This window comes from Callospermophilus lateralis, chromosome X (assembly GCF_048772815.1).
Source record: "Callospermophilus lateralis isolate mCalLat2 chromosome X, mCalLat2.hap1, whole genome shotgun sequence".
NCBI lineage: Eukaryota > Metazoa > Chordata > Mammalia > Rodentia > Sciuridae > Callospermophilus > Callospermophilus lateralis.
The window spans coordinates 105564377-105587522 of record NC_135325.1 but is presented as its reverse complement, the minus strand read 5'-3'; the positions used below and the strand labels follow the sequence as shown (position 1 = coordinate 105587522).

At 49.5% G+C, this 23146-nt stretch overlaps 1 protein-coding gene across 1 annotated transcript in view; it reads left to right on the top strand.

Moving 5' to 3' along the window:
* The window catches only part of Elf4 (E74 like ETS transcription factor 4), a 41560-nt gene extending 19253 nt beyond the window's left edge, over nt 1–22307 (top strand). The window contains exons 2-9 of the mRNA XM_077106669.1: nt 7619–7888; nt 12153–12324; nt 12693–12785; nt 14185–14367; nt 15361–15444; nt 15536–15728; nt 16355–16732; nt 17750–22307. Of these exons, the coding sequence (XP_076962784.1) occupies nt 7817–7888; nt 12153–12324; nt 12693–12785; nt 14185–14367; nt 15361–15444; nt 15536–15728; nt 16355–16732; nt 17750–18554 (1980 nt within the window). The 5' untranslated portion in view covers nt 7619–7816 and the 3' untranslated portion in view covers nt 18555–22307. The remainder of the gene's footprint in view (nt 1–7618; nt 7889–12152; nt 12325–12692; nt 12786–14184; nt 14368–15360; nt 15445–15535; nt 15729–16354; nt 16733–17749) is intronic.
* Nucleotides 22308–23146: the final 839 nt, after the last annotated feature.

Here is a 23146-nt window from a genome sequence, read left to right as displayed (position 1 = left end):
GCCTCATTGTTATTTGCCAGCCCTGAATCTTTGGCTGCTGTCCCTTCTTGCCAGAGGAAAGGGTTGGCTTTGTTGAGGATGCTGGGAGACAATGAAGAGGGGAAGAAAGAATGGTCGCCAGGGAGCCATGGTGACTAGCTGTGTGACCTTGAACAAGTCACTTCCCCTCCCTAGGGGTCTCAGTATGGAAGCTGGATAAGAAGAGGGATGGATCTTTCAAGCCCTTTTTAACTTTGATATCCTGGGACTCTGGTCAAGGGGGGACTTCAATAGTGCAGTAGGAGAGAAGGAAGAACCAACTAGGGGAAGAGTGCATTTGGGAGGGGCACCCAGTGCCAGGCACACAGTGACCCCACCATGGCCCCTTCCCTTGGGTGTTCCAGAGCTGAGCAAGGACTTCTGCCTCAGTTTCTAGGACACACTCTGGCAGGGGTCCTGACAAAGAACATGCTCCCTTCAACATAAAGTTATCTGAGTTAAAGTCCTACAGGTACCTAGTCACAGATTATCCCAGCTTCTTTAAAAAGAAAAAAGCCCACTAATGAATTTATTTAGTCTCTGGTCAGTGTTCCTGTTTTCTTCCTCCCCTAACAATGGAAGCAAGCAGGATTTCCTAGGGGCTGGGATGGGGTGTACTATTCTAAAGCACCATCCATTCAGCACATGTAACTCTCTGCCACCTTTACCAGGCCAGGCTGGTTTGTGTGGCCACTGGACACTTGTCTAGGCCCTTCCTTCCCTGAAGCCCCAACCCCAGACAAGATGGAAGCTTCCTGGGTCCTCTTTTTCCCCCACTACTCCTGGGTTTTTCAAGATAATCACAGCTAATCCCCACTTCGTCATGTTCAAGATGAACTGCTTGTCCTGCCCTATATCCTGCTCCAGTCACTTCACATCTTTTAATATTTTTCTAGAAAGAATAAGCTACCCATCTTGGGAGTCTGTAGATACTATATTACTCCATAGTCTACTACTTTTTTCCTTTGGGGATTCACCTCCTGGGTTCCAGCTGCCCCACCTGGAGTCCTTCCATCTCCTACACTCATAGACCCACTCTCATACCCAGATCAAATTGCTTTTTCTAAAGAATTGGTTTTGGCCTGGCATGGTGACACATGCTTATAATCCCAGCAGCTCAGGAGGCTGAAGCAGGAATATCATGAGTTCAAAGTCAGCCTCAGCAATTAGCAAGGCCTGAAGCAACTTAGTGTAAGATACTGTCTTGAAATAAAATAGAAGGGCTTGGGTTGTGGCTCAGTGGTAGAGTGCTTGCCTTGCATGTGTGAGGCCCTGGGTTCAATCCTCAGCACCACATAAAAATAAATAAATAAAGGTATTGTGTCCATCTACAACTAAATAAAAATAATTAAAAAAGAATTGCCCTTCCCTTGCTTAAGAATCAGCAGTAGGGCTGGGGACGTGGCTCGGGTGATAGTGCACTCGCCTGGCATGCATGCGGCCCGGGTTCGATCCTCAGCACCACATACAAACAAAGACGTTGTGTCTGCTGATTGATATATATATATATATATATATATATATATATATATATATATATATATATAAATTCTCTCTCTCTTTAAAAAAATAATTTAAAAAATCAGCAGTAATTTCTAGTTGCTCTCCAAATCAGGTACCCATTTCTACTGTTTGATGGATCTGGATCCTATCCACTTATTCAACTCCCCAACTAATCTTCTCTTCATATTCAAACCGTTTTTCTTTCTCTACCATGCATTTTATTTCATTTCTCTCTCTCTCTCTCTCTCTCTCTCTCTCTCTCTCTCTCTTTTTTTTTAAACAGCTTCTTCCAGTGTTACCCAGACTGGTTTTGAACTCTGGGCTCAAACAATTCTCCTATCTCAGCCTCCTGAGTATTTACAGGCGCCTCACTGTACCATTCATTTTACAGCTATTGGTTCCTCAGCCTTAGTTTTACCCAACCATCTCCATTTGCTTTTCTTCCTCTTCATCTAAGTAAAGACCTGCTGAATACTAAATTAGCAGAGCAACCAAGGCCCCAAAGTCTCAAACCAGATCTGGAAATTGAAGAACATATTCAGGACAAAACAGGGAGTTTTGTCTGCATTAACCCATCAGCTCTTCACAACAGCCCCTTGAGTTAGGTAGGTTATCCCCATTTTGCAAAGGAGAAAAGGACCTATGTCCCAAGGCAGAGCTGGCCCTTGTAGCCAGAAAGCCCATGCTCTTAGGGTCTGGTCTGCAGGGACTTCCTGGGGCCCCTCCTAGGCTGTAGCTGGCAACCCATTGTACTGGGATTTAGTAGCTTAGCTTTGTCCCTTTTCTTGAAGTGCATTCTCCTATCATTGGCTCAGTGTCCCTCTGCCTCTTCCTTGTCCCTGAAGCACAGAAGATGAGGATATGGTGGCTGGCAGGCACCTCCAGGGGGTGCTCATTTGGCTTTCTCAGGGCTACTGAGGAAATAGTTTCCCTTTGTTAGTAACCCTCCCCCTCCCCTTCCTCTCCTATTAGGGCTTCTGTAGTGCTCTTCTTGCTACATAACCACAACCCAAAGGACTGGGCGGGAGTGACATGGGTGGGGGAAGGGGGATAGGGGACAGAGCACTCTGTCCTGCATGGCCCCCAACCCACATGAGGAGTCAGCCCCTTTCCAGCTAACAACTATAACCCTCCAACTCCACCCTGTGTTTCTGGAGCCAAGGGGGACACGAGAGACTGTCATCACCCCCAACACTCACCGTGTTTCTGGGAGGTCACCTGAAACCCCATCTTCCGAATGAGTGCTTTTTAATTTTCAAAATTCTTTCCCACCATCCTCTCCATTCACTTGAGACTCTCTGGGGAGTACTGGCTAAGCCCTGATTACCCTCAGTTCTTGCTCCCCTGAGGGATGACAGAAGCCAGGGCCCAGAAAGGTGGCCACTTTTCCAGGGTCGTACAGCTTATATGGATGCAGCCAGGAGAGCACTTGCCTCCTGTTCCCCTATCTGAAAGGTGCTACACACCCTAAGTGGCCATGGGTCTCCTGGAGAATGAGGAAAGAACATCATTTTGCCTGGGGCCTGCCATTTCCTCCTGGGCAGGTTGGGGCCTTGGAAGGCAAAACCAAGAGGAGAGCAGAGGAAGGGTGAAGGGGACAGGTAAGGATGAGCTCTGGGTCACCAGATGGTGAGGGCCCACCTCATTACTGGAGTTGTGACAAGCCTACGTTGGAATCAGTCAGTGGCAGAAGGGCAAAGAAGGAAACTGGGTTTTCTTGTAAATAAGCACAGAGAAACCCCAACCAACAGCGTTGCAAAACCTTTCTTTTTTTCCCTCCCTCTTCCTGATTTCATCTCAAATGGAGGGGGCAGTGAAAAGAAAGGAATTGAGGAGAAGGGACTGACAAAATAGCCATGGCCCCCGCCCCTTAATTGGGCACTTGCTCAAGAAAGGGATTAGCTGGCTGGTTGGAGCCCAGTTCTAACTGGGCTAACGTTGTGAGTTTGAGTCCTGTGGATAGCTTAATTCCACTCTGTGCAGGACTACAGACTAGATGTCTGACTCTGGTCCTGTGGCTCTTAAATACACGCCACTGGTCACATGGTGAAGCAGGCACATTCACTGCTTGATGACTGTTAGCTGGAGGAGGGGCTGTTTTTAAGGAGAGGGTACAGCTGTTCCTGGGGTAGTTTCCATTTTGTTTGTGGTTGTGGGGGAGGGGTGTTGAGGGAGTGGGAAATGGCATGAAGGAAATTGTCACTTCCTTTCCAGAGAATTCCAGAAAGGTTTCATGGAGGACAAGGTATTTCAGGAGTGAGAGTTGGCTCAGAGGGGACAAGGGACTGGAGAAGGAGAATTGTGCTCTGTGGCCCTGCTGACCATCTGGCCCCCATGTTTCCTGGCATGTGAGAAAATGCCACGGGTGTTACCAGCAATTCTGTGACAGCCATTGGCTCAGCTCAACGGGTGTAGGTTTAAACTTACTCCATGGAGACTGTGGACGTGGCTTTCACATCAGGGCTGTTTCCTGTAGGGGAGGCCCAGATGGGTGGGCGCTGGACACTGCTTGATATGTTCCAGTGACAGCCCCAGGAAGGGTCTGTACCTCTGCAGGAGGCCCAGTTGTGGTGATGCAGAAGCAGCTCATACCACTTCTATTTTGCTTTGGTTTTGAAATGCAGTCAGAACCACAGAGAGCTAGAGGTGCATTTGCTGGCTGGGGACAGAGGGGTGCTCTGCTATTCGCTCTTTCCTGCACTGTACACTCAGCAGCCTCCAGGGGCCATATAGTCTCATAAAGAGTTCACTTTCAGCCCCAATAGGTCAGACCATGGGGGTGGACTTTGAGTGGAGCCAGCTGTGAGCTGTACAGTGGTGGGGCAGGGTGGCAGGGATTCACCACCAGTTACTAAGGGTTCCCTGGTACTTCAATTCCCTGTCTTTATATTCCCCGACCCCCACCCCCACCCTGCTGCTTGCCAGCAAAGCAGTGTCCAATGCTGTAGGTCACTGAAGCTCTATCCCAGGCAGAGCGCTCTTGGAAGGACCCTGGAGAGAGGCGCCCCTGGTGTGGGCCTCTCCAGGCCTCCAGTAGGGCGGGCCTTCTGTGGTGGTGGCTTTTTTGGTTTCAGGTTCCTGGGAGAGGGAGGTTATTTTGAGGGACTGGGGGAGAGTAAGTGAACATGCAAATGTGCCTCTCTCCACCTCTCACTTTCAAATCCTCAAACATCTTTGAAGGGGGAGGGGGAAACATTCTGGACTAGAAGGTTCCATGGAGGGGGGCAGGTTTCTTACCTTTGGCCAAGAGACTAGGACAGCTACTTCTTCCCCCTACACCCCTTGAACTTAGTTAGCTTCAGGCCCCGGGGCAGAATGAGACCCAAAGAATCCATCTCTCAAAACCTCACAACTGTGGGCCACTAGAACCTACACTAGTGAAATCCCAAATTTAGATACTTAAACATGGGCACACAAATAGTGCCACTGAAATCTCTTTTACTTCGAATCTCTCCTCTTTGTATTTGATGGCCAAGAGTTCCAGCCAATCCAGTGGCATGCCCTGGCTGCCTCCCGACCCAGCAGAGTGGACCACTGTGGGGGACTTGCCCCAGGGATCCATGGGCCCCATACCTATTCTGAGGCTATTCTCTTGGGAAGCACAGAGTAACAGTGACCCTTCAGCCAGCAGAATCCCAGCCCTCCCCCATCTTCACCACAACCTCTTTGAGCCAGCCATAGCCTGGGCTTCTCATTCTCACAAAGGTAGTTGAGGCCACTGGTCCCCAGAGGAGGAAGAACTGATGACTGAGCTTGCGGCTTTGCTGGCCAGACCAGGGCAGCCCTTTGACTTACTGACACTCCCACGCACAAATCCCACTCTTGGGACACAAGCACACACCCTGCACATGTGTATACCTGCTGTGTGTTTGCACACCCACAGCAAGCACAGTAGCGCAGCCATGTAACAATGCAAACAAAATATACTAATGTTACCTCGGGGTTTGCACATTTGTCCCATTCTCTTGTAAGACAAAAGTACATGGTACCTACAGGCCCTCCGTGTACACACAGTTACATACGACCCAGAAAACACACCTCACAGATGCCAACTGGCCAGTCCCATTCATTCATCATTTCTTTCTTTTGTTCCCTCCCTCTTGTGTTCATTCCACAAACACGAACTGAGTGTCTGCTCGTTGCCAGGCACAGGGCAGGATGCTAAATTTTCCTCTATGACCAACAGGCAGCCACTGTCCAACGGGACATGAAGGAAGGTGCATATGAGTTCCCTAGGCGATGAACACATGCAGTGAACTTGCAAAAGTGAAATTCTGGTCTGCGAAGAGAAGCCAGCAAGAAGCCAACCTGGAAGGAAGGGCCATAGTGGAATGACCTTGGGGGAGGGGCAGACAGAGGAGTTTCGTGTTTAGACAAAGTGGGATTAGGTGAAAGTGATCACCTTTCATTTGATTAGTATGAGAATGTTTCCTGGGGGCAGACAGACAGGCCTGTGGGAGGGTGGGGAGCTGCGGAATGCAGGCCTTGGGGCGCTTAGGCTAGGGGAGACAGACCTTCCAAGCATAAATGGCCCTGTGAGACCTTTCAGGATACTGGGAGACCTGGTCACATGCAGGGCCAGGTGGGAGTGGGGCAGGGTATGGGGGATGGAACCAAGACAAGACCCTTGTTTCCAGGTGCCTCCCCTGAGTCCTGCTGGGGATGGACCTCGAAGGCTCAATTTCTCATTCATCCAAAGGGAAACTCAGACTGACAGGTTGCAATGAGCTGAGTGACTTCTCTGGCTTTTTATTGGGGTGGGTGGAAAGGTGTGGGGGTGGGGAGAGGGCGGGGTCAGCCCTGTGGCCTAACAGAAAGGAAGTGGGAGAGGCCTGGGTGTCTCCTGTGAGGGAGAGCGGTCATCAGGGAGGTCACCCGTGGTCCCCCTCCCTTTCCTCCCCCTTGCCCCTCTCTGAAGTTCCTCATTTCTTTCCAACCCAGGACAAGGTTCTGCCACCCTGGTACTGCCCAGGGAGTGTCAAGGAGGTGGGATTAAGAGTGTCATTCTGTCTGTGGTGCACAGACACAATTCTTCAGGTGCTTATGGGTTAATCAGGCTGTTGGGGCACATCTACACAGTGAAAACATCACACACTCCAAATGAACCTGAAGGGCCAAAGACACAAAGACATACTCCTACCTGGATGGTACAGACGCCCCAGTGTTCTGGGGCAGAGAAGCAGCAGAGCAGGCTGTCAGGAGGGAGGTTGTAGGGGGTGGGGAGAGGGCTTTGGAAGGTGGCCATGGGTGTAACCCAGCGTGGAGGAGCTGCTAGGGTGCTGACAGTGAGGAGTGGAGGCAGGGGAAGTGGCCCAGATGCCATGTGAGCATGGGGACATTCGGATGAGGAGAGATGTGTGTGGGCTGCAGCAGAGATTTCCTGGAAAAGGGGCCCTGAGCCGGCCCTGGAGGCTGGGGAAGGTTCTGCTGGCCCCTCCCCCCAGCCAGGACTCTCCTCACAAGTTCCCAGGGTGACAGTTCAGTCTTGAAACTGAAAGCAAAGCTGAACCAAGAACAAACCCACACACAGCACAGAGGCCACCCTCTCTGGCTGGTGGGGGAGGAGCAGGGATGCTGACAAGCACGCAAGGCATGTGGCCCACCTGTCCCTCTGTCTCCAGGCTCTGTAGACACAGCCAGGTCTGAGAGTCTTCTCCCTAAGAGCAGGGTCTGGTCACCCCTGGCCTTGACACCACAAAACCCCGCACAGTGAGACATTTCTACCTCTGTAGAATGCCTCTTGGCGCTAACTGGCCTGTACTTCCAAGGTAAACTGAGCCTCAGGAACACCCTGCAAGTTCCCATGTCCTGTCACACCCCCCCACAATTCTTTCCCAGACCAAGGGAGTTACAGGGATTCTTCACACTTCTGCCCCACTTAGAGGGACAGATGCTGGTGACCCTGACAGGCACTGAGGCTCAGCCGTTTCCTCTTCCCTCTTCTTCTCCCATTGCCTCCCCCTCTTTTTTAGCTGTCCCTCTCCTGTGGCTTGTGCTGTGCTGGCACAGCAGGGACCCTCAGGTTGGCCAGCTGTCCCAACCACAGAGCTCAAGGCAGGTGACTTACTCAGAGTCTCCATCTCTCCCTTCTCCCTAGGTTGCCCCTGCAGTTGGCCCAGCCCAGCATGCAGCCTTGAGCTTGGCATAAGCCACCACTCACTCCAACTTTCTACGTGTGGCTCAGCGGAGACTCTCGCCTCAAGGTACCTGAACAGCATCTCTTTATCAAGAAAGTGCTGCAGCTACAGAGAGCCCGGGAAATCCCGCTGTCGGCTCTGCTCTGGGAGAAAACAGTATGGCTATTACCCTGCAACCCAGTGACCTGATCTTTGAGTTTGCAAGCAACGGGATGGATGATATCCACCAGGTATGACCTCAGAGAATAAAGCACAATCAGCCAAGGGAATGGACAGGAAGGCAGGCAGGTAGCCAGTGAGCCAGATCGCAAGTATCCATCAAGCACCTACTATGTTCGGGGTACTTGGCCTGCTTGCCAGTCAGCATGTGTACCAGATATTCACTCACACAGCCAGTCAGTCATCCCTGGACATACATTTAGGGATCTGGTTGCCCACGTGGGGCTCATACAACCACCAAACCAGCCAAGCAGCTGCTAGGTCAATCAGCTGAGCTATCAGCCAGTCAGCAGCAGGGACTGAATGCATGAAGTGTACACTGACAATCATGCGGGTTTGGGGCCACTACCTTTCACCTTCAGTGTCACAGCAAGGAAATAGCTAGGACAACCACAGAGTAAGAGGGGCCACTGCCAGCTGGAACTGCAGGGTGGAGTCCAAGTCCTGGCATCTCCAGACTCATGACTGCAACCCAGTTGATGGGCTCTCCATATCGTCTTCTCAGCCTCAACCTGAAGATTCAGAAAAACTGGAAATGTGTTCTTTTTGTGGAAGAAAGCTGGAAATAGGATAGGATAGGCACTCGGGTCCCTTGTGTTCCATACCTTGTGATGCACTGGGGCTAAGAGGGCACATTTTTCCATGCACTTGGATGTCCCCACTGGATGATATCCTGGAATATTTATCAGTGCTCTCCCCCCATCTCCACCTTCCACACAGTGGAGAAAGAAGAGGTAGCTAGGTATGGTAGTAGGAATGGAAGAGGGGGAATCAGGAACCCTAGGTTTTGATCCTAGTATGGTCACAGTGTCACCTGGCCAAGTCATGTCCCCTACCATGACTGGCTGCCATCTCCCCCTTCTTTGCCAAGAGGATATCTAGCTGAATTATTTCTCAGGACACACCAGCTTAACTCTGATGCTCTATCCTAAATCCTTGCAAGGATGGAAAAACCGTCCCATATCTGGCGACCTACCAAAGGCTGCCCTCTAATGGGCCTCGAGTGCATTGCACCCACAATCCCGTAGCTTCTTTTCCAAGGTTGTTCAATTTTATTGAACTCTGCTGTGCCTAGTCTTGTGGAAGGCATCAGAAGAGAAAGGAAGAAATATCTGCCCTTAACTGGATTCTCCATGCTACTTCCCACCTTTCATCCCTTTCTAGTGTGCTGGACAACTGTTTCTGTTCTTCACAGAGGTTATTCTGCCCTCCACCCTCAGCAATCTCTCCAGTCCATAAAGAAGCCGAAAACTAAGGATGCCTTTAAGTTCCCTCCCTTCTCACCTTTATCTAAAACTTTCCCATTCTTATTTCCTTCTCTCTGACCTGGCAAAATGATGTATCCCTCTTCCTTCCCAGGGTAATGTCTACCCCTGTACCTTATCTGTTCTTTCTTGCTTTATTCAAAACCTCAAACCATCAATCACTTTTTCCTGTTCCTTATCCCCCACCCACTGTGCCCACCAGCCCTCCCTCTCCAACCTAGTCCCCACTCGTCTTTCCAACCTCTGAGATCCTCAGATCCTCTTCTTCAATTTGAACGTCTTCAGGTCTCCTCAACCCTAAAAGAAAACCTTTACTCCCTTCTAACCCCTTCCTTCAGAATACCACCATCTTAGGTCCTTTCTCTCCCAGTCCCAAGATAGTCTCCACCCTCTGCTTTTACTTTCTTTACCACCCTTTCATTCTTCTTAGGAAACAATTTTGGTTGTGAAATGTATCATGAGTACAAAAGAGTGCATAAACCATAGATAGACTATAAAATGAACACATATGTTCTCACTACCCAGGTTAAGAAATAAAATATTACTCTTCTCCTAGAAGCGGCTGATACCTAACACTTAGGAGAACTTACTCTGTACCAGGCCCTGTTCTGAGTGCTCTATGTGTGCTGATCTATTTAAACAACCCTAAGGTATCATTAACATGAGTATCCCAATTTTATAAATAAGGAAACTCACACACAGAAATATTAGGCAACTTTCCCAAGGTCATACTGCCAGTAAGTACCAGAGCTGGTTTCAGACCTAAGTAGTCTAGCTCTACATCAGCACAATCCAATACAATTTTCAAGAATGCTGGAATGTTCTGTATTTGTGATATCTAGTATAGGGTCACTAGTCACATGTGGCTATGGAGCACTTGAAATGTGTCTAGAGCAGTTGAAGAAATGAATTTTTAATCTTTTCAAAATTTTAATTTACATTTAAAGTCCTCCTTGGCTAGTGGCTTTCATCTAGGACAGCAGAGCTCTAGACACTGTGGCCTTAGTCACTACACCTGATGCCTGCCTGAGTTCATCCTCATATCTTTTGTAACCTGTCCTGGGACACTCCCCTCCAGCACTGCTCTGAAACCACTCCAGCAAGGGAAACTGCCCAGTGGTCAAATCCAAAGATGGTTTATAAGTTTTCACTTTTCTGAATCTGCCAGAAATATTTGACAGAGGGAATCATTCACATTCTTTTTTTAATGAAGCAAATTTTAATGTCTCATTGAAAGAAAATTTGAAAAATACAGTAAAGTAGAAATAAAAGGGAAAACCACCCTAAGTCCCACAACCAAAATATAACTATTATTACCATTCTGGTGTATTTTCTCTATATAGAACTTTTTTTTAAAGAGAGAGAGAGAGAGAGAGAGAGAGAGAGAGAGAGAGAGAATTTTTTAATATTTACTTTTTTTAGTTTTTCGGCACACACAACATCTTTGTTTGTATGTGGTGCTGAGGATCGAACCCAGGCCGCATGCATGCCAGGCGAGTGCGCTACCACTTGAGCCACATCCCCAACCAGAGAACTTTTTTTTGAGTGTAGTGCTGGGGATTGAACCCACATCCTGGGCCATGTGAGGCAAGTGCTTTACTCCTGAGCTAACTCCCTAGCCCACTATATAGATTTTTTTTTTTTAAGAACAGGGCTCAGAATATAGCTCAGTGGTAGAGCTCTTGTCTAGCATGCCCAAGGCCCTGGCTTCCATCCCTAGCACCAAAAATAATAAACTAGACATAGTAGCACACACCTGAAATCCCAACAACTGGGGAAGCTGAGGCAGGAGCATCACAAGTTCGAGGCCAGCCTCAGCAACTTAGCAAGATGATGTCTTAAAATAAAAAAGTAAAAAGGGCTGGGAATGTGGCTCAGTAGTTACTGAGCCCTTGGTTCTATCTCCAGTACCAAATTAAAAAAAAAAAAAGGACTGGGAATGCATCTCAGTGGTAAAGTGCCCTGTGTTCAATCCCTATGGCAATAAATAAATAAATCCCAGTTGTTATCCTCCTTTTTTTCTTTGTCATACTGGGGATTGAACCCAGGATGCTTTACCACCAAGCCACATCCCCAACCCTTTTTTTAAAAATATTTTTTAGTTGCCAATGGACCTTTATTTCGTTTATTTATATTGGTGCTGAGAATCAAACTCAGTGTCTCACACATGCTAGGCAAGCACTGTGCCACTGAGCCACAACCCCCAGCTCCCTTTTTATTTATTTTTTAAAATTTTGAGACAGTGTCTCACTAAGTTGCTGAAGTTGACCTCAAACTTGCAATCCTCCAGTCTCAGCATCCTGAGTCACTGAGATTACAGATGTAGGCCACTATGCCAGGCTCACCTGACTTTAGATTGAACCCCTCATCCCTGCTATCAACTAATCCTTTTCCACCAGCCTCAGAATGAGCCTAACCTTTTTTTTCCCTTTAGTACCAGGGATCAAACTCAGGGGTGCTTAACCACTAAGCAATATCCCCAGCCCTTTTTTTATATTTTATTTATAGAGACAGGGTCTCACTGAGTTGCTCAGGGCCTTACTAAGTTGCTGAGGCTGGCTTTGAACTTGCCATCCTCCTGCCTCAGCCTCCTGAGCTGCTGGGATTATAGGCATTCAGCATAATGCCCGGTGAGCCTAACCCTTCTCATAGCCTGAACTCTAACTCCAGGCTGTGGATTAATTCAACCAGTTAAAACTGCTTTCTGGGACCAGGGCTATAGTTCAGTGGTAGAATCTGTGCTTAACATGTACAAGACCCTGGGTTTGGTCCTAGATACCAGGCATACACAAATGCTTACCCTTGGTTGAATGTAGGTGGTGCCAAGCTAAGCCATCTGTATTAGTCAAGTACTCACAGCATCAACTAGTGAGGCTGGATCAAGAGCAATGTTATCCTCAGCCCCTGGTGGCTCCAAGAATTAGGAATTACACAGAAGGCCAAAATCTGATAGGGAGGGCTTCGCAAAGCGGTAATTGGGCCTTGAAACAGATCCCTGTCTTCTTTACAGCTGGAAGACCCTTCAGTGTTCCCGGCTGTGATAGTGGAACAGGTACCCTACCCCGAATTACTGCACCTGTACTCAGGACTGGAGCTGGACGACGGTCACAATGGTGTCATAACAGATGGGACCTTGTGCATGACACAGGATCAGATCCTGGAGGGCAGTTTTTTGCTGACAGGTCTGTTTTCTTTATGGGCAGGGAAGGTGTGGTGGAGAGAGGGGTTTTCTCTTCAGGGAATAGCAGCCCACAAAGGCTGAACCCGAGCAGAATAGGCAAGGCCCCCAATGAAAGGGGGTGCCACTTCATAGAAAAGGAACCATCTTAATGCATTCACATACTGTAGATGAGATGGAACAAGGAGGAGTGGAGATTAGCTGAGGGGGTGGAGAATTAGGGCAGGAGGTAGACGGCTTCTTTCCCAGCTTTCCAGTAGGGTCCCTGTGACTCCTCTACTTACTACTCTGTTGACCTGGGCTGGCCCTGGTTCTACCTGTATTGTGCCCTAAGAGAACTCTTCTCCCCCCTCCCATGGAACCTGGAATCAGATGACAATGAGGCCACTTCACATACCGTGTCAACCACTGAAGTCTTACTGAATGTGGAATCTCCTAATGATATCCTGGATGAGAAGCAGATCTGTAAGTTTGACCCCAGGGCCTTGACTCAAGGCAACACAGCTGCCTTTGAAAATGTTGCATCTGTGTAGTGGATTCCGAGGCACACGTGCAGACAGGCCTAGGTGCTGACACCCCACCCATGTGCATAGGAACAGGCCTGAGCTGGGACTCGTAAGGCAAGGGTATGAGTGCACTGGAGACATGGAGAAAATGGCCAGGGTGACTTTTGGGTTTTTATCCAATATTTAAGTTGTGGTAAAATATGTATTAAATATACCATCTTACTCATTTTTAGTTTTATAGTTCAGCAGTGTTAAATATATTCCCATTGTTGGGCAACCATCACTACCATCCATCTCCAGAACTCTTTGCATCTTGTAAACCTGAAACTCTATCCCCATTAAATGACTTCCATCCCCTAACCCCCATCCCCAACCCACAGCAACCACCGTTCTACTCTCTGGGTCTATGAATTTGACTACTCTCCATACCTCATTTAAGTGGAATCATACAGTATTGGTCTTTTGTGACTGGTTTATTTCACTTAGCATAGTGTCTTCAAAGTCCATCCATGTTGTAGCCTTTTCAAGGCTGAACACTGTTGTCCAGGGGGTTTTTGGGCCCTTCTGTTCTCTTACTTGGCTCCCGGGAAGACTAAGAAACACAGGACCTAGCTTATTGAGAATTGTAGGAGGCTTGGTACATCTTCATCCCTCCCCTGTTAATGGAGGCTAGACCGTAAGAGGCCTCAGATGCTTGCTGATCTTCCCTGGCTCCCAGCCCTCCAGGAGGTTCCCAAGGCAGATTCCTCCCAGCACCTTCTCAGGCAAATGCCCTACTACCACAGGAAGGTTCGCCCCTCAACTTCCCCTACCCTAGGGGGTACTGTGATGCAGTGAGGGGAAGAAAATCCCTGAATCTGAAAGGTAAGAGATCTCATCTTGCCTCTCACTAATATTCGGCCAGGATACCAAGTGCCCGCATGTACCATGCAGCAACTTGCTGTAACCTTGAGCACGAATTTTGCCATCTTTGGATTGGTTTTCGTTTCCTCATCAGGAAAGCAAAGGAATTGGGCTCACTGGTTTCTAAGGTCTCTTTGAGTTGTCAAATAAGTGAAAGATCAAATCAAGGGGGCCTGTTACCCTGGATGCTACCTGGAACTTTCCCACTGCTGGCAGTGGGCTATAAATTTGGCAGCTGTGATTGAAGCCAGCTCATGCTCACAGCTCTGCAGATGTTTCTGCCCTTCGTGGTACAATACTCCTGAGGCATTTTCAGGTATGACCTATGTCTAGGGCTGTGGGGAACAGCATACCAACCCTCCCTAGGTGCCCCCAATTCTTGGGTTCAGCAGTGCTGGGAGACCACTGTCCGGCCCTGCCTAGGCCCTGTCCACCTCAGGCCTTTCTTCTTGCAGTCAGCACCTCTGAAATGCTTACAGACTCAGACCCTGCTGCAGCCATCACTCTGCCCAACTACCTGTTTCCTGCCTCTGAGCCTGATGCCCTGAATGGGGCTGGTGACCAGGAAGATCATTCTCTGGAGGGAAGGGTCTCCAGAGAGGAAAGTTCTAAGAAGACTGGAAAATCAAAGAAAAGAAGTAAGGAGGGCTGGGGTTGTGGCTCAGCGGTAGAGCACTCGCCTCACACGGGTGGGACCCTGGGTTCGATCCTCAGCGCCACATAAAAATAAATAAGTGAAATAAAGGTATTGTGTCCAACTACAACTAAAAAATAAATATTTTAAAAAAAGAAGAAGTAAGGAGAGGAGGGGTGTATGTGTGTCCCCACGGAGTGGGCAGTGGGGCCAGGGAAACTCTAAGGGCTGAATGAGCTGAGGCTCACAGATACATTAAGAGGACCTTTCTCTGGTCTGGCTGAGATGGATTAAAAGGCCTCTCTTCTGTAAACCTGGCCTCATTGGCGGGCCTGCCTGAAGCCTGACAGTCCCCTGCTGCTTTTGTCTGCTGAGTATATGTGTAAACTCCCCAAATGCCAACAACCCCAGTGGGTTGAATCCTAGGCTGAGAGTTCAGACTCCAGGCCTGGACCCCTGGTCTGGTCTGGACCTCTGGGGCCTCTGCCTATAAAAAGTGAGTCATGCCATGTGCTTATCTCCCTTCTGCAGAGCTGATGAACCCCAGCCATATATGAGAGAGGACTTTGGGTTTTCCCAAGCCCTGGTGTTATTGATTTACTCAAGATGATGGCTGGCTTATACTGTCTGTCTTATATTGTCTTAGATTCGCTGTCAACATGGCAACCAAAAAGCCTCAGCACCACACTGACCTGCATGACAGTGGCACTTGTGGGCTGTCTCTCCACTTCAAACATTAGGCCAGGCATACCCTGTTCTTATGAAGGTGCCTCATTTGCAAGCATTACATTTTCCTACATCCTATCAGTAGCCTTGTTACCAAGCCACCTTAGGGGACTGAAAATGAGGGTACAGATACTCACAGGCTATGGCTGTAGAGAATGATTGGCCTCCAGCCTTGGTGTCCTGGCTCCTCCTGGTTGGTCCTATCACATGCAACTTGGCCGGCTCACCATAGCCTTAGCCTCATCCTGTTCTTTTACCTTTCCTCTCACAGTCCGGAAGACAAAGGGCAACCGCAGTACCTCACCTGTCACTGACCCTAGCATCCCCATCCGGAAGAAATCAAAGGATGGCAAAGGTATGGCTGAGACTCAGGGGAGGTGGGAAGCGGGCCCCATAACCTGCTGCCAGGGAGCCTAAGCCGCCCCTCACCACCTACCCCTCTGCAGGCAGCACCATATATCTATGGGAGTTTCTCTTGGCGCTTCTACAAGACCGAAACACCTGTCCCAAGTACATCAAGTGGACCCAGCGAGAGAAAGGCATCTTCAAGTTGGTGGACTCCAAAGCTGTGTCCAAGCTGTGGGGAAAGCAGAAAAACAAGCCTGATATGAACTATGAGACAATGGGGCGGGCCCTAAGGTAAAAGCTGCTGGGACACAGACTCCCTGCCCTAGGGGAGACACCAAGCTCTTCCCAAGGCATCTCTCCCACTTGAATGGAGGCCTGATCAATCCTTTAAGGAAACAGGTTTCATAAATCTCCCATTTGCTTGCCCCATGCCCCCTCTGGGAGGAAAAATCACCTTGTTGCATCTCTGTCCTGGAAGAATAGTGCCCCCGCCCCTGCCACCAATTCCAAGAAGGGATTTCTTCACATTCTGTAAGCCAGAGGCCCAGAGAGATGGCCTTGAGTTGCCCCAGAGTTAATCTCTCAGGCTAGGGGACTGCTGAGTCCCCTGCCCTCTATCTCCTCATTCATATTGCTATTCTTCATTCACTGCATGTTGTCAGCCATGAAACAGGCTGGGGTTGACACTGAAACATCCTTTTAGTACAACCTTTGAGTCCACAGAGGGAAACCTCAGAAATGTCATAAAAACCTTCTGTGTATCCCTTCCTGGCCCCTGAGTCCCCACCTGGCTCCCTGACCAACCTCAGCCTCATGTCTGCCCTGTCCTGGAGGGTGGTGTGTTGGTAACATGGAGAGCGAAGTTCTCCCCACTCAGTCCCTGCCTAACTCCCCACTCCCTGCCCATTGTCCCCCAGATATTACTACCAAAGAGGCATCCTGGCTAAAGTGGAAGGGCAGAGGCTGGTATATCAGTTTAAGGAGATGCCCAAGGATCTGGTGGTGATTGAAGATGAGGATGAGAAAAGTGAAGCTCCAGCAGCACCGCCACAGGCCTCCACTTCCTCTACTTCCTCCACCAACACCACCCGGAGGGCCAGCTCCAGGGTCTCATCCAGAGCTGCCACCCACAGCAAGGGCAGCCCTTCTTGGGAGAAGCCAAAGGTTCAGCATGTAGGTCTGCAGCCATCTGCGAGTCTGGAATTGGGACTGTCTCTAGATGAGGAGATCCCCACTACCTCCACCATGCTTGTCTCCTCACCAGAGAGCCAGACCAAGATCACCAAAGCTGTGAGGTGAGGGTGCCAAAGTAATTATGAGTCTTTAAATAGTCCCTTTTGTTGGGGGTCAGTTTTCAAATTCTTGCAAAGCTCTGCGCTGTCTGTAGTCTTGTGGGATTCTCATAGAACCCCTGGGAAACCAGTGGAGCATGTCAAAAGGAAAGGTGACTTGCCCAAGGTCACGCACCACAAAAACCCCAAAGCAACACTTGACCTGGGGGGCTTCTGCCAGTGGGGACTGTTCCTGTTATACCAGAGTGCACCCAAAAAATCCATCAGGGGTTTCCACACCTGGGCCAATCCTGCCAAGCCTCTACTCATATGTAAGAAAACATTACAGATAGACCTGCTCTGCCTTCCAAGCCTCCCTAGAAAGCTCTCACTACTTCTTCTCCATGTCTTCCCTGAAAAGGCTGGACTTTGAGTTATGTCTGCACCTCTTGCTACTTTGGTTTGGGTCCCTGGGATGCTCTTTCAAATAAGGGAGGCAGGCCAGGCACCGTGGTGCATGCCTGTAATCCCAGTGACTCAAGAGGCTGAGAAAGGATGATGCAAATTCAAGGCCAGCCTGGGCAACTTAGTGGGACCCTGTCTCAAATTTTTAAAAAGGGGGCTGGGTATGTAGCTCAGTGGTAGAGCACCCCTGGGTTCAATCCCCAGAACTGCAAAAAAAAAAAAAAAAAAAAAGGCACGGGGAGGGGCAGTAGAATGGTCTATGGGGCTACAACTTCTAGATGCAAATCCCAGCTATGTGGTATTGGGGCAAGTTGCATGACCTGTCTGGGTCTCAGTTTCCTCAAGCTGTAAAATCAGATTCCTCTTAGTTCATGGGCTGTTTTGAGGCTTGAGAAAAATGCCACATGCCAATCATTTAGAATGACCTCTGACCTGAACTAAGTACTCAATAAATGTTAGCTGGAGCAACAACACATGTGCAAAATGCCTGCCACTCTGTCCCTCTTGTGCCCTCCTTCGTAGCTGGTGGCAGGGTACCTCCTGCTTTAACAAACTTTATTTTCTGTCTCTTCTCAGTACTTCTTCAGTGCCCAGCAACATCCACCTAGGAGTGGCCCCTGTGGGGTCAGGCTCAGCCGTGACCCTGCAGACCATCCCGTTGACCACAGTGCTGACCAATGGGTCTCCTGCCAGTACTACTGCTTCCACTCAGCTCGTTCTCCAGAGTGTTCCTCCTGTGTCAACGTTCAAAGACACCTTCACTTTGCAGGCCTCCTTCCCCCTGAACACCAGTTTCCAAGAGAACCAGGTGGCAGCACCAGGGACCCCCCTGATTCTTAGTAGCCTCCCCCAACTGCTGGCTGGGGCCAATCGTTCAACCAACCCAGCACCACCCTCGGCCACAGGTGCTGGACCAGCAGGGCCCAGCTCTCAGCCCCCTGGGACTGTCATTGCTGCCTTCATCAGGACTTCTAGCACCACAGCAGCCCCTGGGGTCAAGGAGGGGCCACTGAGGTCCTCCTCATATGTGCAGGGCATGGTGACTGGGGCTCCCATGGAGGGGCTGCTGGTTCCTGAAGAGACCCTGAGGGAGCTTCTGAGAGATCAGGCTCATCTTCAGCCACTTCCAACCCAGGTGGTTTCAAGGGGTTCCCACAATTCGAGCCTTATGGGAAACCAGACTTTCTCTTCCCCCAGCCGCCCCACTGTTGGGCTGACCCCTGTGGCTGAACTTGAGCTCTCCTCAGGCTCAGGGTCCCTGTTTATGGCTGAGCCTAGTGTGACCACATCTGGGAACCTGCTGACTAGATCCCCAACCCCAGCCTCCTTCTCCCCATTCAACCCCACCTCCCTCATTAAGATGGAGCCCCATGACATGTAAAGGAAGGCATCACCAGTGTGACCCATCAGGTGAAGCTCAGCAGCATTTTCACACAGACTGACTTAAGTAGTGTACTTGCCCTTACATATCAGTGGGATTCATTACACCTGATCCCGAGTCCCCCCCGCCCTGCCTGGCATCACCCTGGCCAAGCTATGCTCACTTTGAGCATCCCTGGCAGCAGACCATGGCCTTCAGGAGCACTAGGGGATATGCTCTTGGCAGAATATTGGGCTGACTTGGTGATAGAGGGAAAACCCCTGAGCCAGGGAGAAATTTGGGGCCAGGGCATAGGGGGTTTGTGAGAAGAGTCTGGCCTGACTGCATCTCACTGTCTACATTCCCTATGCAGGGAATTTACTATCCCGTATGTGAATATCTCTGTATGTATTTGTGTGTACTTGGGGTTCTGTATCTTCCGTTTTGGGGGGAAGATGGGGGTGTAGCTGTGAGGTCTTCAAGGGGTGGTGTGTTCCTCCATGGGTCAACCACAGAGATGGGGATTTTTTTTTAAAGGAAAAGCATTCTGTAATTACCTGTTCAAGCCAAGATTTGGTTGCTCTGAGACCATAGGGTACTGGTTGGGTCCCCCAAACCTGGAGAGATGTCACAGAGCTGGGATGGGACCAGGTAGGAGAGCTTCAGTGGGTTTGTGTGTTGCAGAAGACACATGCCTAGGGGACAAGAAGGCTGAGTGGGATTGGACAACAAATGAAGAAAGAGAAGAGAACTCAGCACTGGATGTGACCCCCACAGGCTAGACCAAGACTCTTTTCCTAGAGTTTGCCACATTGCCTGCCAAAGTCATCGATTCTGGCAGGTCGCAAACTTGCCACCTCAAAGTGCTTTGCTGAAGGATTAGTCAGGGAAAAGCACACCTCTAGAGTCAGACCCAGCTACAGGGTCCCCGGTCAGGACTGGGTTGGTTGAATGTTTGTGCCCAGGACTTGAGCTGTTGGTGTAATACCATCTTTCCACCAGACAACAGCCTCCTCTGGCACACTGCCCTAGGTGCCCCATCCTTGGTTCCTTCTATATTACTTTTGACCCTGAGATTTTTCTAGCTGTCAGGCATTTCTGGGGCTAGTCAGTAGACAGCCCAGCCTGGGCCTGCCTCCATTCCTGCCTGTGGGCGTGTGCTGTGTAGTGCCTGCTCTGCAGTCTCTGCTGCCCATCCTGCCCTCTCACCTCAGAGGTGTGCCAGTCCACTCCCACAATGCCTACCACAAACCTTCTCCGGTGAGCTACTGCTCTTCATTTCCAACTTTTTGCACCTAATGCTGATTCCTTCTTCACCGAGAAGACAGGAGCCAGCAGGCATGAGTTATCTCCACATGGCTCCCTTTCTCTTTCTGAGGCTTGGGTGCCCTTCCCTTCTTTCTTCTTTGAATCCACTCACCACTCCTGCCAAGTTTGGGGGCAAAACTAAGAAATGCCTGGAAGCAACTCTGGTGAATTTGGTTAATGTGAATCAGTGCCTCAGGACTTTTGCTCTGTCCTCGGCACAAAATCACCCACTTGATCTAACTACCTCCCCTGGCTGCTCTTTTCTCTCTTTCCCGTCCTTATTCTTTCCCACTCGCTTCTTCCCCAGGGAGGTGGCCATGCAAGTGCATTTACTATGTTTCTAGCAGTTGGCATTGAAGTGCCTTTTTCTAATAAAATCAGCTTATTACAGACAATTTCCTGATGGTTGATAGTAAGCATTTTAAGAAAGGGTTATTGTTTAAGAAAAAATTGCACAAAGGCATAGCATGGATTAGGGGTGATTCTGCCCCTGACTGAAATGTGGCTTCTATCTGCCCACTCCTGCTCTACTCCATAGAAACATGTCATCTGAAGGTCTTCAGTACCCTATAGTGAAATCAAATATCTTCACAGTTCTCGTCACAGTAGCTGGGCTCTCCTTCCCCCAACATCCTTTCTCCATGCCTGTGCTGGCTCCTTATCTGACACTTCAAATGTGGGTGTTCCCCAAGGGTCTTGTCATTCTCACGGCCTGGCTCTTCCGGGTGAGAATTAAATCTAGAACTCCAGTGCCTGCTTTTTCTCCTGAGACCCTGGCTCACATGTCTAGGGATATGCTGAATGTTTCTCCCCAAATATCTGTCAACTCCTCTATCGAATGTGGAACTTTTAAATTCTTTCCACACACAAAATCAAGCAAAAGGCCATCATGACTTGCCAGTGTCATGACTTTCTAAGCTTCAAATTTCAGAGCTATCTGATGGCTGTCTTCACTTGACCCTGTCCCCATCCCGGCTCCTGAAGTCCGGAAGGTTTGCAATGCCTCTCAAATCTCGCCTGCCTTCCTTTCACATTCCCAGAGCCTCCAGTCTGGCTCATACTACCCATAGTTCCCCCTACTCTAAACATCAACACCCTGCTCAGTGTGACCTGCCTAACCACCTGCCATCTATCAGGACACCAATCCTATCCTTTCCCCACTAAAAAACCTTCAGTGACTCCTCCTGGTTCACAGGTAGTGGTGATACTTAAAATATGCCCCCAATCCTTTCTAGATGCCCAGCATTAAACCTCTAGTTGCTAATTCATGAGGCAGTCCAGAGGTCCTGTGGGAAGAAAGTGGGAGTACTTGGAGAGCTCAGAGAAGGAACTCCAGAGGGATTTTAAGTCTGGTGTCAGCCCCACCTTCGGGCAAAGCCCAAGTCCTTGGCCCTTCACCATCTGGTCCTATCGAACTTTCCCAGTCCACTGACACTGCTCCTTCCTCTGCCCCAGTGGATTGATCTGTTGGTCTTTGAACATCCCTCCATTCAAAATTTCCCAACTCCATGCTTTTCCTTTACTGGGTTCTGCTTAATCCAAATGCTCTTCCTATCCCCTAGTACCAACATGTCTGTCTTCAAGACTCAATTTCATGGAAGCCGCCTCCCCAGACCAGCCTATCATTGAGTTCTTTTTTTTAAAAAACTCATTGCATTTGCCACTCTTTAGGCAACTGAACATGAACAGCCTGTGACGGCTCCTCTATTACAATCAGAAACTGTTACTTAAAGCTTCAATGACCTGATTCTATTTAGTCTCCCCATTCAGTGTATTCCCTGATAGGCAAGGGGAACTGTAGCACACATAGAATAGGGCACACTACAAAGCAGATAAGCATCAACAAATGGTTACTGATAGAGCTGGTGGGAGATGGGGACCAAAGTTTTGAGGTAGGTTACCTCTGACCTTCCCACTGCACAGGCACTCACCCCAGGTGCTCCACTGCCCAGGGCCTGCCCTCCCTGGCTCAGTGCCCTCATGGTACCCCCACCACACCCCCATCTAAACACCCAAGACTTGTTACTACTTTGAAAGTCCTTTTCCCCTAAAGAAACTTCCCTGTCCAGTTTCTTTCCTACTTAAAGTGTTAAAACAGCTAATCTGATAAACTAATCTGTGCTGGTATAGTTATGGGAAAGGGCTAGAGGAGAACCTCAGGAGAGAGGTTCTTTTTAAACAGTCAAATGACACTTAACCAGTCATGGGACAACAACATCCCTGACTTTGCAATGGTTTAAGGGAGTCAGGAGTCAAGCAATGATCCTCACCTCCTAGCAGCTGATGTGTCACCACTTAGTCCTCGCTCCCACAGCACTTTGTATATACCTCTTATTGTAGCACATAGCACAATGTAGTTCTTTAATTATGTGTTTATTATGTATGTTTCCCCTCCAATAGACTGTGAGCTCCTCAAGGACAGGGACTGTGTGTTAGTCACTGATGTATCCCCCAGCGCCTAGCACAGTGCCTGGCACACAGTAGGTGCTCAATAAATGTTTATTGAAAGGATGGATGAGTCCTGATTCCAATTATGGTGACTTCCTGCCCTATACTATGGCAAGCAAGAGGAGACAGAAGGATAACCCATACTCAGGAGATATGGCAGCATGTTGACCCATCATATAACACTGCAGGCATCTATTTCATTTGTCAACATCTGTAGCTATCCCATGCACAACAAGGTCCACAGTAGTTCAGAGCTGTTCTCAGCTATGCCTCGCTGCCTATCACCCAGTGCCATAGGCTCTTGAACTGCCCTTTACCACTGTCTCTTTCCAGGGACCAACTCACTATTATTTCCTCATGCCTGGGTGGGACTGAGTGGTGGAAATGCAGGGCCCCGGTGGACAAGACGGGACACTTATTCTGACGGCCACAAGCCTCCTGACCCCATCAAGTAGTCTGAAAGAGGCAGTTGCCTCTGGCACCAAAGCTCCCCCTGCCCAGGCCTATGGTGAGCCAACTTTTGCGTCCAGGGGTCCCAGTCTCCGAGAGCCTAGGCCCTGGCGCCCGGACATGGGGCCGATGTCCAGCAGGTGGCGCTGTCGAGCTGGTAACGGCGGGCTGGCTGCCCAGCGGCGCTCAGGAAGGAGGGGCGGTCAGGGCGGGGCCTACCGCTCTTCGAGGAGGCGGCCGTGGCCCGCGCCTTCCCGTAGCTCGTCTGTGCCCCCGCGCCCCCAACTATCCCTAGGCAATTCCAGCCGAGGACTCCATTGCTCCGGAGCTTCGAACTTTCCCTTCCGCCTCTGCCCCCTCCACTTTCCGAGGGGAATTTAGCAGGCCATTGACTGCCTTCCCCCAAT